The sequence below is a fragment of the Rhagoletis pomonella genome, unplaced genomic scaffold (assembly GCF_013731165.1).
Source record: "Rhagoletis pomonella isolate Grant_MI unplaced genomic scaffold, Rhpom_1.0 Rhpom_scaffold_00216, whole genome shotgun sequence".
In the NCBI taxonomy this organism is placed as follows: Eukaryota; Metazoa; Arthropoda; class Insecta; order Diptera; family Tephritidae; genus Rhagoletis; species Rhagoletis pomonella.
The window spans coordinates 69,668-86,889 of NW_023458770.1; the positions used below are offsets into that span (position 1 = coordinate 69,668).

Sequence of the window (17,222 nt, forward strand, 5' to 3'; positions counted from 1 at the left end):
ATTGAATATCTACATACATACATAGTATGTACATACATACATAAATGTACCTACATAGTATCTACATATGTACATACGTTTAACTAATAACAATCTAAGTAAATTACACTTTTATGTACATAGGCATGTATTTATCTGTAGTCTAATTTTAACAACTTGCGACAAGTTTTTCTTAATTTGTATCCTTCTTTTCAGCACTCTTATCCTCAACTGGCGCATTCTTTTTTACATTCAAATGTGCCGGACCAGTCTGATGTATAGGAATAACTCGTTCTGCTGTCTTATCCTCCAATCCAGCAGGCTTTGGAACATTCACCGTTAAGATGCCATCAGATGAAAGCGTCGACATGGCCTGTTCGGCTTTATAACCTCGTGGCAGACTAAAACTACGAACAAAATGCTTCGAAATGAAGCCATGCTCATCCTCACGTCCATCGTACTTTCCTTCTACGACTACATTGTTATCCACCACCTTAACGGTCAATTCATTTGGCTTAAATTGCGCTACATCCAATGATACTTGGTAGCCATCCTTGCCCACTTTTGGTATCACATCGTTTTCCAATTCCTGCTGTAATCGACTTAAACGATTCCATGGGAAATAGGTATTGTGACTGTTGAAGAAATCGTCGTAGAATGCAGAAAATGGAGATCGTCGGGGAAATGCTAAACGCTGCATTTCCTCAGCCATACGCCATAAAGTCGGAAGCGGGCGCATTGTCACTAAAATTTTACTTCCTTTGTTGCTCGATTTTCACTTAAATTTTTAGCTTTTGATTGGAGTTGAACCAAAAAGTTGGTTGCTTTTATACTTTTCTGGTACTGCGGCAGCCCCAAAACATTCAACGCTCTCTTTATTTCTCATTCTCCGCTCTCGGCTAATTCAGCTACGCCGGAGAAAATAATTAAATACGAGCGAAAGAGTCATATAGAATTAGCATTGACAGAGATTAGCAGAAACTAAAAGAGCGTAAGAATCGCGTGTACGTAAATAAGCGAGAGCGAAACGATGAGAACGTGACAGCGTGCAAAATGAATTGGACGCACTAACCCACTCTCAAATTTAAAACCGGCTTATTTGTAGTTGTGTCTTCTCTGATATACGGAAAAGAAAATTCGCGATAGACGTAGATAATTCGTTCAGACGAAGGTTTAGTGAAATAAGAGAGAGAGAGAGTAATGAGGGCAGAGTAAAATCAAAGCGAAAAGAAGAGATGATTCTAGATTTTGCATTATTGCGAAAGTCTCTGTTTACATTATTATTATTTAACCATAGGTGATGAAATTGAAAAAAGAATTGTGATATTTCAGCCATTTTTGTTCAAAATAATTTTAATCACATCTATACATATATACATATGTATGTCCATATATGCCCTGCCGCAATTCAGACTCAGCCTAGGTTAGCCCTCAGATAGTCCCTATTGTTCCCAGCACTAGTCCCTCATAATTCCCCTGTCAATGGTTTCAACTGCCATTTTTAGCATTGGCGTGTCATTGGAAAAGGACCGGCTCAATCACCACTGACTGGACTAGGCCAATTTTGGAGATTTTTTCGTTGGAGTAAAATTGCGTTCTGCACTTCGCAGAAGCTTTTTCATAATTTGGAAACACAAAAAAAAAAAATTTTATCATTTTATAGCCATGTTGCTTCTGACGGCATTTGAACCCGGACCCTCCTGAAAGCTAACAAATAGTGGCAAGCATCTCTGCCCACGGAGCTGCAGCCACGCATGTAAATGTCTGTTCAAATGTTCACTTGGCATCAAGGCCAGACCAAGCGATTGGGACATTTACAGGATGGTGTTCTTTAATTTTTTTTTTTATTGAATTGCAAGACAACACCACCCTGTCACTGCCAAACTGTGCTTTTCGTCTATCTCTAGGCCGGTTCCTTGGGAACTGGTCGAAGGCTGACATTTTCGATGCAAGCAAATGTCCAATTCTGACCAGTCAAATTTTAACCAATGAAGTACTAGTCCTTAACGGACAATTGGCCGCCTTATTGATGCAGGGTGTATGCATATGTAGTACATACATACATATGTATGTTCCTGTGTTGATATTTGAAGTTTTTACTGTAACTTTTTGAACTTAAATGTACTTTTGACCATTTCCGTCAATACACTACCTCCCGTTTTCCTTCAACAAACCTACACCTTTTTCCTACTACACTGAGTTTATCTTTCAGTTCATTGTATAGCTTAAGTTGGTGTAGACTTAATTTGACGTAACTTATCATTGAGATCTCTCCAACTAGCCCATAAAGTCACAACTAAATTCTTAAATTATATTCCAAAAATTATATATAAAAAAATAAAAAATTAATCTGAAAAAAATAAAAAATATAGCCTAACCCGGCTAACCGTATAATTTTGTCGCGAGATGCACATACATATATTCAAGTATGAAGACCTAAACGACTATAAAGAAATACATAAGATAGATCAGTTTATATTAGGGAAAATAAATCATATAAAATGAGATCAGTAATACTAAAATAGAAGTCCACAGTAGAAATTTTTAGTTTCAACGCATGAAATTTACGTACAATTTTTTACTTTCAACCCTCGAGTTATTCAATTCCTTCATTTTCAAAAATTGTTTCAAAATAAATTGCGATGAGGGATATTTCACCCACCGGTAATAACAAAAAAATCGCGATAACCCCAACACTCAACACTAACATTACCATTCACAATCACGTTTACTTTCCAAATTACAAATTCGTTTTGTACTTTGTGTTTTGTAAATATGAATGTGTACGGTCATATCTATAGCACGCCATTTCAAAGTGATATTGTGTGCCATTTATGTTTATTTATTTATTTTTAAAGGCCTGTATGCAGCTCTCAAGAAAAGCAAAAACTCCATATAAAATGACGTTCAAGAAATGGCTAAGAAATTTTCTTGAGTCAAATTTCTTTAAGGCAGTACGCAGTTCCTAAGAAATTTACTACGCTTTCTACTACGGTTTTCTAAAGTTTTTTGTGAAAAAAGAGCACAAGGCAACCCGGGTTTGCAACAGGAATATATGCCCGTTCCATTATTTCTTGAGGAAAGAGTAAGGTAACAGGCTGTGAAGTATCAAAAATGTCAAAATTCCTTGGACACACACGCGACATAACGGCAATTTTTCTTGACCGTTTTCTCGAGAGCTGCATACAGGGCTTAAGAATTTTCAATTAAAATATAGTTCATTCCCAGGCAAACCCCATATATACCCAAGTTCAACAATTTGTAGAAAACTACAAAAAAGTGCATCAAATTTTCACATAAATATCAAACTATTTTCTCGGAAGTGTTAGAATTTTTTAGAGTACACAGTTTTTTAGCCCCTGCACGACTTACCGTTAATTTTTTATTATAATAAAACAAAATCGTTAGTAATAAAAAAATTTTAAATAAATAATGGTGTATTTTAACTGGAGAAAAAGGGAACCAGAGTTTTTCGATCGAAAAATATTAATTTTTAAGAAGTCGATACCATTTCTACGAAAAGTTGTTTTTTCCCCATATAAAATACATTGAAAACTTTGAGTGCTTTACATATTTAAAAAAAAAATGTCGCTTACGTTATTTTGGCAGTTAGGGCTCGATATGCGCTTCTTTCCACTAAAATTTTTACGAAAGTTGATTGAATTTTTTTAAATATTGAACAAAGTTTGGATGTGCATTTTTTTTTTAATTGAAAATAGAATGTTATAATTAAATCCATAGTCGTAAAAAAAAACTTAATACCTATTTATTACTTGCTCTAACATATACAGAGAATTTGTATGCTTGTTTGCATAACGAAAAACAAACTTATAGGGCCCCTAAACCACACAAAATCATTGCAAAGATATTCCTGGTTGTATTTCCCTTATAAAAGTAACCAAATTAAACTTATAAAATTTTATGGCTTTAAATAACAAGAAAAAAATTATTTACCTTTAAACTAGTAATATTGTTCATATTTTTCGAAAATTAATTTCTGTCAGCCAAGGTATCAAAATGAAACATATGTGAATAAAAAAGTATGTGGGTAATTGGGTATTTTTCCAATTTTCGGAGATGGCCTGGCATAACTGAAGACGTTTGGCACATCCTCTCTTTCGAAAGAAACAAAATTCGACACTCGCTGAATGCTCGCAACAACAGAGAATTATAAGTACTCGCTCTCTTTAAAATTCTTAAGTACACTGTTGCCATATCGTGTTTTTTTTGAAGCTTGGTGCGTTTTTTGGCCTTTTTGTTTTAGTTTGAGACACCAAAACTGTAAATCTGAAACAAAAATAGAAGTTAAATTTAGAGAAATTGGATGTTTTCTAAGGAACCACGGTGAATTTATACAAGGTGGTGTTGTAAAATCAGCTGATTTCCGCGCCTTATATGTATTTTGCTTTTGCTTTTACTGATTTGACAGCACACCCATCAAAAGCAAAAACAAAATACATGTAAACTTTGGGGCGAATTGAGATTTGGCATAACACCTGCAATACAAAATATATGTGGTTGTTGTTGTTGTAATCTAGATTCGCCAGTTACACCACCTTGTATAATTTCACCTTGTAAGGAACTTTACAAAAATGGGCACAAAATCATGGCACAATGACAATCATAAGCGAGAGAGCATATGTTTGTCGAAAAAATATGTGGCAGCAATTTCAATCGTGTCAGAACTACATACGGTAATTTGACATTGCCTGCAAAAACGTCCATCTTGCTGGGAGCAGAAATTGATCTTTACGCTACGCGCACACTGCAGCCGGCATCGGCCGAATTCTGCTCGGCCGATATCGGCTATATGCGGGCGATATGAATAAACACTTGTGATTATATGAGCGCTCTGACACATAAACCGATAACCGAACCGACATCGGCCGTTGACGTCCGTTCCGTCAGTGACGATAAATTCAAACATGTTTGTTTTTCTCGTCCGATGTCAGGTGAAAAGTACCAAATGGACTGCGAAAATTTAAGTTATTGGGTGCAAAAACAAAACAATTACATATAAAATCACATGTTTAGAGTATGTCAATTAAAATGTATCAAAATATTTCACTGCTTAAAAAATTGTAATGAAAACTGGGATTTGTGTGTACAAATACGGTCGGCAAACAATCTGGTTAAGTGTGCGTATCAGTTTGGACGGTCAAATTATTTGGCCGAAATCGGTCGGCCTATCGGATGCAATGTGCGTCTAGCGTTAGACCTTTAATTTGGTCTGAATTTGTTATATTGTTTACGGATATTAAAAAAGCACCAGCATCTCCTAACATTAAAATGAATAGCGAACCTTCGACCGGCGAGCAAGAAACATTAATTTTTATTAATTTCAATCTGCATACCTAAAATAAAATTTTGTATGCATACAATGTCCATTAAATCTTCCACTATTAAATTTTGTGCTTTTTTCGAGAAAAAACGCAATTTTTCTTGGGTTTTGCGCTTTTTCAAATTGAAAACTTGGCAACACTGCTTAAATAGCAGGGTGTGTTTTCGAATACATACCATTCAAACCGGTATTCAGCTACGATGCATGACCTCTCACTCACTCCGTCCAGCTCAGTTTGCTTTTGTTTTGAAATGAGAGAGTAAAGCGGAGAACCTTCGAGCAAATTTTCTCTTTCATATTTTTAGCTGTATTCTTAAATATACGAAATTTCTAGAGTACTGGACGCACGGGCAGTGTGCGGACTACTCCTCTTTTGTGGTACATCTATCAACATCTTCGGTAAATAGCATTTCTATCACATATACCATTGTAAGCTTAAAATCTACCACATTTTACAAATTTTGCTCATTTTACAATGTAGATGATTTTGCCATCCCTAATGTTCTGTTAATGATATGTACTATTGTTAATTGAATAATTGCGAAAGCGAAATTTGCCCTAATATTTGCATTTCATTTTCTAACAGCCAGTTTCACCAAACTATTTAAGTGGAAATTAACTTTAATTTAATTTTTTATTTAAATCTCATTTTAATTATTTTCAGTTTCAATAAACTATTTATTTAAATGAGTAAAAAGTGGTTGTAAAACAGACTAGGACTAGCTTTCGCTTTCATTTGTACTGAGAGCTTTTGAAAGCTTTGGCACGCTGTGTTGTAAAAGCAGGGCTGGTATACAAGTAAGCAGCAGATGCACAATGATCAGGTGATTAAACGTGTAACACCTCTGAGTGTGGTTATTCTGATTTAACTTTTATTTAAGTGCAGAGCATAGGTCACTTAAATCAAAATTAAAATTGATTGGTGAAACCGAAGTTAAAGTAATTTTCACTTAAATAATTTGGTGAAACTGGCTGTAAGTGTTAGTATGTACATCTATTACGTTTCAACACATGGCTAATTTGCTAAGTGCTAGTGTAAGTAAATTGGTGTAATTCCGCTCCAAAATCAATGGGGCATATTCATAGACAAAATAAAGTCGACTCTAAAGTTAGTGGCAGATTTTTGACATAAGTTTTAATAGAAAATCTGTAAAAAAGCTGCAACAAGTTTTAGAGGCGCCTTTATTTTGACTATGAATATGCCCCAATAGCTTTAGGCGGTAGTGTACAAAATAGAAAAATTTGTGATAAGGTAAATTTATTAAACTATTTTAATAAAAATTTTAAAGTACTGTATTTTTTATAATAGAGGCTAATAAAATACGTCATAAATTAACCACAATTTTTAAGGCTTGTCTATGGATACTAAAATGAAATTCTGGAGTCCGCACACTGCTCACGGTCAATAACCCTTGTTTGAAACAGCAGACCGTCGGCACTTCATCCATGACCTAGACAACATGCATACATATCTACACACATACATAACTGAAATTTATACCCAGCCAGCAAAGAAACGTAAATTTTGCCGATGGTGCAGTTTAGTTCAATGTTTCCGTATCCGAAAACACATACAAGAAACTACAGTTATCATCAATTTTCGTAACCGGAAAACGTTCGAAAAAGATGATGCCATTTGAAAGCAATAATTGGCTGAGCGTGCAGAGGAGTGTGCCGCTATTTGTTAGCTTCCAGAAGATGCTGGGTTCAAATTTCGTCAGGCGCTTCCTATTATTTTATTTCTTTTGAACCATGAAAAAGTATCTGTGAAATGCAGAAGGAAAGCGTATTGAACGAAAAATGCAATCAGACAAATTTCAGAAAAAACAGCCGAAAACGTATCCTTTTCACCATCATTTTCGGTACTTTTCTGTACATACATACGTTTCTGCCACACACTTTAGTGGGAAAATGGATCATTAACGTTTCCGGATATGGAATCGGTAAACGGACAAAAATCCGGTTTTCAAGGACTTTTTTCCGTTTTCGGATTTTTTGCTGGCTGGGTAATGCGACCGCTCAGGTATAAATACCGGCAAATCTACGAAACAGGCAACAGTTGTAAACAATCATCAGAATTTGAACTCTGGAATTTGTTGAGTTGCTGAAGCGTTATAGAAATAAATTAAAGAAGAATTATTAACCAAAGGAAAGAGATGAGTACACTGCCAGCAATTTTGGGTTTGATCAGCGACATGGATCGTCTGACTACGGCCATTTCACCGTATTATCACAACTACCACTGGCCTCTTAGTCATCAATTGAGCCTAGATAAACCTGAAAGAGCAATTTCGCCTTTAGTTGGCAAAGATGGTTTTCAAGTGTCTATGGATGTGGCTCATTTCAAGCCAAGCGAATTGAATGTTAAAGTTGTTGACAATACCGTCGTCGTGGAGGGCAAACATGAAGAGCGTGAGGATGAACATGGCTATATATCTCGTCATTTTGTTCGCCGCTATACTCTTCCTAAAGGTTATGATGCTAGCAATGTAATGGGTTCGCTTTCCTCGGATGGTGTACTAACGGTTGTTGCTCCTAAGCCATATTCAGAGGATAAGTCCAACGAACGTGTTATACAAATACAACAGACTGGTCCGGCACACTTGAACGTAAAGGAAAATCCAGAAAAGAAAAATTAGTCTGTCTATTCTTTTAACTGAAAAAAACACTCCTAGAATCAAGGATATTCATACTTCATACATACATACCTCGAGCTGGACTGGAGCTTAATTTATTTATTTTTGTCGTCAATACCCTTAATTTATTTTTTGACGTCAATACGCTTAATTTATTTATTATTTATATTATTTTTATTATGTGTATAATGTATTTTAAACTTCTGAAATAAAAATGTGAATTTTTCTATTAAAAGTAGTTGAGGGCTTTGTTTTATATTAGCAGATGCACATAGTACATATGAACGTAAATAAGCACGCAACGTTAGCATTAACAGGTTCATTCCTTTTTGCATATTCTTTAATTTCCGTTAATTTAAATCCAGTTGAGTTTGACACTTCAAGATTTTGCCAGCAAAAATTCTTCTGACTACTTCGGACCCAAAATTTCAAAATGTGCCTAATGGTCTTCAAAAATTGTGCCGAAGAGAAAATGAAAGTGCCACAAAATTAAAATATCTTTCTTGTAAGGTCTTTTAAGAACAACATATTTTTAGAATAGACTGAGGTAATATAATAATTATTAATTAACCAAATTATTACAGTAAAGCATTTTGATGAAGGCTTCCTTAGACATATACACATAAATGCATGCTAAAATAACACAGCATTCTAACTACGAAGAGGAAATGCACAGAATTATAGCTAATCTGACGTGTTATATGCGAAATAATGGCGGTGAGACATTTTGACCAGTTTCACCAGTTAATATTTTTATTTATTTTTGATTTTATATAAAGTCTAATTCATAATTATTTTAATTTTTTAGTGCTTTTAATTTTCACTTTCTGTAATTTTTCAATCTATAATGTAGTAAGCGATTATTTGTTATATAATATATTGGCATACATATTATACTAAGTTTCTATAATGGGCCGAATGAATAAAAACAAAGCAATTGCCTTTTCTTACAATTGCATACCTTTTACTTCAATTTTGTTTGAATAAATCGAGTAAAGTGTAAGAAATTTTAATAAAAAACAATTGCTTATTTTTTATTCTTACGGCCCAATTTATGATTGTACCAAAGCAGGATGAATTGTGCCAAAGGGCGTCTGCGAATGAAAGTGACAAAAATGGCCTATTTGTGCCTATTTTTCCATCACTGGCCTTGCGCTTCCTTTATTTTAATCGAAGAGGGGAATTCATCATCTCAACGTTTTTAATTATAATTCCTCTCTTCGTTCGAAAAGTCTCTCTCACGCTCTTTTCTATCCTATTCAGCCACTGAATCGTTCCCTAAACTTGAAACTTGCAAAATTAAGGGTTAAAAAGAGATTACTTAAAGTTTGAATTAAAAGCAAATAAAAAAAAACAATAGAACCATAAAATTGTATTTACCTAAAAATCCCATAATGAGACGCAAAATCCCACGCGCCCTTTTATGGTGCGAAAGTCCCAAACTATGGGCGAAATACAGGAGTTGGCAACATTGATCTCAACGTTTTTAATTATAATTTCTCTCTTCGTTCGAAAAGTCTCTTTCATGCTCTTTTCTATCGTATTCAGCAACTGAATCGTTCCATAAACTAAACGAAGAGAATACACATTCTCATCGACTTGTTCTTTTTTTTTGAATTTTCGAGAATATACTGGCAATTACGACAGACATATAAAAGCCGAAAGAACGCTGATTTTTCCATCATTTTTTCGCGAACGAAGGAATAGAATACGTTTGATACGTGCTCGTGGAAGTGTGTTAATTCATTGTAAATTTAGTATTTTTAACTAAAAGTATTTAACAAATATCCGTTTTTTTGAAAAAATGTCGAGTTTGCCAATTCTATTGAACTTGATTGACGAGTTGGACAACCCCTTGTACTACGGCAACGATTTCGGATTGGGATTGCACCCGCACCACATTCACCGTCATCGCCGGCACAATGAACCGGCTGCTTCAAATGTTCTTGGCTATACACTGCCGCTAAGCTTAGTAAATCGTTTAGGTGAACGCCCATTGAGTCGCCGGGGCCGCCAGGGCGAAGGTAAATTGTCGGTGGTAGGAAAAGATGGTTTACAAGTGTGTATGGATGTGGCACAATTCAAGCCAAGTGAGCTGTCTGTGAAAGTCGTTGACAACAGCATTGTTGTCGAGGGCAAGCACGAGGAGCGAGAGGATGAGCATGGGTACATTTCACGACACTTTGTCCGTCGATATGCACTACCAAAGGGGTATAACGCCGATAATGTAATTTCCACGCTGTCGTCAGACGGTGTTCTAACAGTCAGTGCTCCTAAGCCACAGGAGGAAGCATCGAATGAACGTGTTGTACAAATTCAACAGACTGGTCCAGCTCATTTGAATGTTAAACAAAATGCAGAAGAGAAGATCGGAGATGCCAACGGAGAGGCTGAACAGAAATAAATCATGGCCGAAAGTTCGAAAGATAACTGATATATATATATATAGTATACATATAATACATACATTCTCTAATACATTCATACATATTTTGATTCATTCCATATGTGCATTTTATGTTTTTAAGGCGTAATTTTCAAAATTGCTATTTATGAATTTGTTCTACTTAGTAGTATACGCATTGTAATTGAATTTCTTAAATTTTACTTTAATGAAATATGAATAAAAAAAGAAATCAAAGTAACGAAGACGAATATGGCTCTCTTTAAACCTAGATATTCAGGCCGATTCTTAACACAAACTCCCTGCGAGTTTTGGGCTTGTTCGAGTTGTAATCACAACCGCGGTGTTGCGCGAATTATTAAAGTATCGCGTTCTGTGCGAATTTCTAGCAATGTGTTATCAGTTGGGCTGTTGCAACAATGTAGCCATTTTTCATCAATACGGCAGTAATGCCGCTTTTATTACATGCCTCGAACAGGCTATTTTTCTCTTTTCCCTTTGCTCCTGTCATGAAAAAAAATTGCCTTAAGATTTTTTGCAAGGTGTATTAAATAAGGTGGTGTTGGGGCGACAGCTGAGTTTTTCGCCGTGGAGGCCATTACGTCAAAATGATGTGTTTGTTGTAACTCATACCAATGACAGTATGCAGAGAACTTATAACTTACTGAGAAGATGCAAACAACAAATGGAAACTATTGAGTGTCGGAACTTAACAGATTTAGAAGGTTTTAACCACGGAATCCACATTTTGCAGATTTTTTGGTGGTGGATTCTGTTAAATTCACTGTTAGCGGCACAAAATAATGTCTAGCAACATGTATATTGATATACTCCGTGTTGCAGGGTAGTAAATCGGAATTCTGATATTTTTACTTAATATTGCCAATTTTTAATAATTTTTTTAATTTTTGCTTTTTTATATGCAAAACAATTATATTGATAAGAAACTAAAGTTTTGAGCGATAAAGCGAATTAGAACCGGAATTATTTGATGAAAAACCATTCCGATTAATTGATGCCCAATACCATTTGCATATTTTACATATTCCATAGATTGTTCATTTTTTAGGTATGTACATGTATTAGAAATGTTTTTTTGACCAATTTTAGTACTTTTTTGGTATATTTATCTTTAAAAAAAATATATTTGGCAAAAAAAAATCGAAATCATTGAAAAAATTATGTACATGCAACTGAATAAATGAATTGAAACAGAAAGTATTTACAAAGAAGTTTTTATTAATTTTTCGCAAATACATATAGGTATGTGGCTATGAAATATTTTTCCGTAACTAAAATATCATAGAAGCATATTATGCTGCCCGACCTCTTATGGGAATTTTTATGCATATATTTTATAAATACAAATCAATTTATAAAATATACCTCAAAGGTCAAGATAAAATAAAAAAAATAAAATTTAATTACTTTAAAAAAATTTAAACAAAAAAAAATTTCTCCAACTGGGATTTGATCCCCAGCAAAAATGCAACACGCGAAAATAAATTGCGCCTCTAGCGCATCCACCACACAACACATTGAAATCCGATCGCCTAAGCAGCGTTTTATGATGTCGTTCAATTTCATGCGCAAGCTTGTGACGCTCAAATTTCGTGGAATTGTGTGTGCAGAAAACCACCATCGTTTTGCAAAATTTTATTAGTTGATGAATATTTTGATGTTTAATGAAAAAATTGAATATTATCTATCAACATTGAAGAAATATTAAATTAAATGGCTATGATCATATGTTTAATTTATTATTTACTTGTGAATAATACATAGATATAAATGTGCATATGAACAGGTAAACAAACTATGTGCATACATAAATACATATATGTATGTACATATGCATACGCGTACATAATTGATTAGTGTTCATGCAAACAAAAATGCAATCGCTTCTAATTACTCTAATCAATCTATGAACATCAAAAACCAAATACATATAAACTTATGTATGTACATACATACAAATACTAAAAATGAAAACATACAGACACTGCGTTTACTATTCCCCGAACTCCCGCTTCTCACGAGCAAGACATTCATTCATAAACCTAAAAACTACCATTCATAAATTCGTGCGCACCTTGCACACTTGCCCCGCTACAAACATGAGCCGTCCACAAGTTGATTTGCGTCGCGGCGATGACAAAATCTAAAAATCTAAAATTTTATCAACCACCGCACCGATTGGAAAAGTGGCAACAGCGGTCAAAATCCCCCTTCCCTTTGCACACTTCTTTGATCTAAATAAAATATTTTTTCCGTTGGTTACTGAAATCATGCATCTGCGCCGACAAGTGCGCAAAATCACTTCGCTTTTGTTTCCCCCGTCTTGTCAACGAATCTTCTTCTTCTTCAATAACTTCGATGGCGGTTGAAATGCAAAAAATTCATTTCAACCACCAAATTATTCTTTACTTTATTTTAGAAATAAAATTCATAAAAAACCATCGCTTCGGGTAGGATATGAACCCTGACAACAACGTCAGCAAAGCATCATTAATTGCCACGCATCAACCAACTATGCCACAGCACTTATTGGAATTCGTGCATCTTACTGGCTACATGTACTATCGATTTTGCAAGTACGAATATCCAAAAATTTTTGTATTTTCGTTGACATATCTACATTTACGTACCAAAGAATATATGTGCGTAAATGCTTTTTCGCTTGTATGCATAAAGAAAAATGCCATCAGATACCTAGCAAAACTTATCAAAATTTTATCCAAAATTAAAAAAGTAATTTTTAGTAAAATTTCTTAATTATAATAGTTTCCTATTTTTATTGTAATTATCTAGTATGTATTTTTTAAAATTAAATTTGAGATATTTTATTATAATTTATGGTACTTAATTCTATTTTATTTTATTTTATTTAAATTTACTTTAATTTATCGTATTTTATTTCAATTTATTTTATTTCATTTTATTAGAATTTACTTGAGTTTATTTGAACTCTCTTGAGTTCGTAGTACATATTTTATTTCAATTAATTTATGTAAATTTAAATTTATTTTATTCATTTCAAAATTAAAATTTATTTGGATTTATTTCAATTTGTTTAAATTTAATTATATTTATTAGAATTTATTTAATTTAATTTATAAATATTATTTAATTAAATTTAATAATAAACATCTATAACTAAAGGTCGATTAAATAAATTCTTGCATATACAATTTTAATTATATGTATATATATGTATATCTTTTTTTAATTTGAAAACCGCTTAGAAAAGTTAATATGTAGTTTGAAAAATATAATTACTCTTGGGACATTTCGTTTTACTTTTCTGAGATTCTAATTTTTTAGTTTCCTCCTATAATAATTATGTATATTAATTTATTTTATATAAATTTATGCTATTTATTTCTAATTTATTTTACTTAATTTCATTTGAATTTACAATAACTTATTTCAATTTGTTTCAATTTAACGTATTTTATTTCAATTTATTTTATTTTATATCATTTGAATTTACTTGCATTTTTTCACTTTAGAAGATTTTAGCCATTATCAATATTGATCCATAATTAGGATTTAATGAAAAAATCGAGTTTTTTTCATTCATTAAAATTTTAATTAGGCTACTTTAATTGAACGGCAGAAATATGTATGCATTTACAAACATAAAACTTGTTATATTATTAATAAAAGTTCTCTGCTCGGCAACAACTTGCCCAGGTTCATGCAATATTGTTTAAGGAGCATTTGGTGAGAAATCCACAAAAATGTTAAATTTCAAATGTTAAGAAACCTCGAAATGTTAAAATAGAATGGTGAAATTCCGTCCTCTAAACGTTCCAGACAAATGATCGATGCAACCAAAATTTGCATCTTCTCTATTTTATAAGTTCTCTGGTTGTGTTCAATTTCATATTCTTGCGGCAAGGCGAATTTATACAAGGTGATGTTGATGGCGAATTTAGATTTTCGCAGCGATACTTCTTAATGTCAAAATGATGTGTTTGTTGTAGTATGAATTCGCCTTGTTTACAACAAACACATAATTTTGACATTAGGAAGTACCGCGGCGAAAATCTAAATTCGCCATCAACACCACCTTGCAAGAATGATAGAATACAAGATTGCGCCGTCCTGGGCGTTGACATTTGTGTACCACAAGTAAACAAAGAATAGAACGAAAAGAAGACCGAGTTGAAACTGCCAAAGCAGTTCACTTTACAGCGAAAAACGTGTTTTAATTTTGCTAAATGTGAAAATATTGCATTTTTCACCTAATCTATTAGAGAATAGTGAACATTTTAGGGCACTCCATTGCTTTACAATTGAAGCTGCTTCAGCAAACGTTTTAGTGCACTCCATTGCTTTGCAATTAAGGCTGCTGCAGAAAACTGCAGCAGCATCTCTGCGGGATTGATTAGTTAACTTGCTAATGGAAGCTGCGTGGAGCAGAAACAAAATCCTTGTGAGGAAATGCTGTTAATATAATAATATAGAAACATTTCGGGAACGGCTTTGCCGTGCCCTATGTACACAAAATTCAGCGATTCGTCTCAGCGCTACACTTGCATCTACGCTTCTTGCATCTTGACGGCTGTCGCAATATAACACACAGCACTTCATTGAACTAGTTTTTAAGCAGTCTTCAACTAAAAAATCACTCGCAAATTGCAAATTAACACAATTTAAACTGATTTTTCACTTATAATTCAAATTTCTCTTTAGCTGATTTGTAAGCAAAGGTTTATTTACAAGTTACCACAACTGTCAAAATCGGCAAAACCAAAGTAGCGGTACCACTGACGGCGCCACCTTTGTTCGCTGCACCGTGACCACCTTGTATAAATTCGCCTTGCTTGCGGGCGTTCTAATTTTGACAGCGCGAATTTCGCTGTGGTGAGTTCGCCGTTCGCCGGAACGTAAATTACAAGAAGGGACAACTCGTTAGAATTGTAGCGAAAGTGAGCAACAGGGGCGTGTCTTCTCTTTTGGCCTAGTACGTTTTTTGATTGGATGAAAGGAGAAGACACGCCTCTATTGCGCACTTTCGCTACAATTATAACGAGTTGTCCCTTCTTATTGTCTACGTTCTTTGGTTACGTTTCGTTTTTACCTCGTCCCTTGAGTTCATTTGCTTGTTATGTGTTCGTAGCAAAAGCGACCAACTGGCAGCCTGTCAGGGTTGAATTTTGTTAAAATTCATACGTTTATCCACCAAAAACGTTTGATTAAGTAATTAACTTTGGTTAAATATATTTCCATACAAAGTTTGACTATTCATTTATAAAGCTCTGTATGCAGCTCTCAAGAAAACGGTCAAGAAAAAATTGCCATTATTTCGCGTGTGTGTCCAAGGAATTTTGACATTTTTGATACCTCACAGCCTGTTGCCTCACTCTTTCCTCAAGAAATAATGGAACGGGCATATATTTCTGTTGCAAACCTGGGTTGCCTTGTGCTCTTTTTTCACAAAAAACTTTAGAAAACCGTACTAGAAAGCGTAGTAAATTTCTTAAGAACAGCATACTGCCGTAAGGAAATTTGACTCAAGAAAATTTCTTAGCCATTTCTTATACGTCATTTTATATGGAGTTTTTGCTTTTCTTGAGAGCTGCATACAGGCCTTAAAAATGATAAATTACCATTTTATCAAGTTTATCAACAGTTTATCACTTTTGATGAAGACCCCTAATATTCTATTGTGAATATTTTGTATGTAACTGCCGTCCCTAAATTGGAGCGCTAAGCGTTGCGTTATCCATTGTCGACGAGTGTCAGCGCGCGCTATCCCCAAATCAACGCGTCGTAATTTTTGACGTTTTCTCAGATCCTCTCGTTTTTATTCTCGTTTCCTCTTTCACTTTTTTGTCCTTTCTCTTTCTTTCCGTCTTCCGCATCCAACTTCAACACGTAACGCCCTGTCAAAAATGAAAATTCCATTTGCTCGGCGTTAGCGCCGCGTTATTGTGGGATGCTTCATACAAATTGTATGGGCATGAGGATTTTTGACAGTTGTTTGGCGCTTGACGCGCCAATTTAGGGATGGCAGTAAGAAGAACTCTTGTATGGTGAAATGGTCGTATAAAATTCCATCATGGGGTGATTTCACCACGGGGTTGTATTTCATATAGTTCGTTTTCGGTTTGGGGATGGAGTTTTTGTAAATAAACAATTGTTTTCTTCCATTTAACTAATTACAGAAAGGATAATTTAATATTGGTTTAGTAAAAAGAATTGAGGAGAGTATTGCTTGAACATATGCCATAATAATAAAAGTTTAGGTGGTACACCATGTCTGATATGGCCAATCGTGTTCTCTCCTCCTGGTTATTGGAGCGTAAGGTGATTGGAGATCGCCTAAGACTATTGATAGGTGTAACGCAAGTTGGTCGTCAGCCAGGATTGGCTCTATGTATAGATTCTGGTTTTGTTTCACGCAAACATGCAGAAATTACTGTGGACCAAGATGGAAGAATTGTCCTGAAAGATCTGGTAAGTAATAAAGAAGAACATGATGCCTAAATAACAATACAACTTGTGGTTTTATATTTTTGTTTTAGAATTCAGCGAATGGGACGTTTGTGAATGGAATTAAAATAAAAAATGGAGAAATAGTTTTAAAAGCAAATGATTGCATAGGAGTTGGAGTCACCGATGATTCAGAACCTAATCTAAAGCATCCAATATATAACTTGATATATGCTCCTATGCCAGGAATCGTGCCCATTGCTCAGGCAATAGACAATACTAAGGACGAAAGTATACAAATTGGTAATAAAAGAAAAGCACAGCAGGAATCGCCTGAATTGCCTTCAACATCTTCCGCGATTTCTACATCAGATCAACAGGCAACAAAATATACAACTGCAGTAACAACTTCAGA

At 34.3% G+C, this 17,222-nt stretch overlaps 3 protein-coding genes across 3 annotated transcripts in view; 2 read left to right on the top strand and 1 right to left on the bottom strand.

Annotated features, from left to right (window-relative positions):
• Positions 1-99: 99 nt before the first annotated feature.
• The window catches only part of LOC118750371 (heat shock protein 27-like), a 27,165-nt gene continuing 10,042 nt past the window's right edge, over positions 100-17,222 (bottom strand). The window contains exon 2 of the mRNA XM_036485091.1: positions 100-730. Coding sequence (XP_036340984.1) covers positions 173-718 — 546 coding nt within the window. The 5' untranslated portion in view covers positions 719-730 and the 3' untranslated portion in view covers positions 100-172. The remainder of the gene's footprint in view (positions 731-17,222) is intronic.
• Positions 7,369-7,978, top strand: LOC118750378 (heat shock protein 23-like). Its single transcript, XM_036485099.1, has one exon. The coding sequence runs from the start codon at positions 7,477-7,479 to the stop codon at positions 7,957-7,959; it is 483 nt and encodes a 160-aa protein (XP_036340992.1). The 5' UTR covers positions 7,369-7,476; the 3' UTR covers positions 7,960-7,978.
• LOC118750368 (heat shock protein 23-like) lies at positions 9,630-10,461 on the top strand. Its single transcript, XM_036485088.1, has one exon. The coding sequence runs from the start codon at positions 9,761-9,763 to the stop codon at positions 10,358-10,360; it is 600 nt and encodes a 199-aa protein (XP_036340981.1). The 5' UTR covers positions 9,630-9,760; the 3' UTR covers positions 10,361-10,461.

What these genes read in the sequence shown, in the direction of transcription:
- LOC118750378 (XM_036485099.1), top strand. Translation starts at nt 7,477, where the DNA reads ATGAGTACACTGCCAGCAATTTTGGGTTTGATCAGCGACATGGATCGT.
- LOC118750368 (XM_036485088.1), top strand. Translation starts at nt 9,761, where the DNA reads ATGTCGAGTTTGCCAATTCTATTGAACTTGATTGACGAGTTGGACAAC.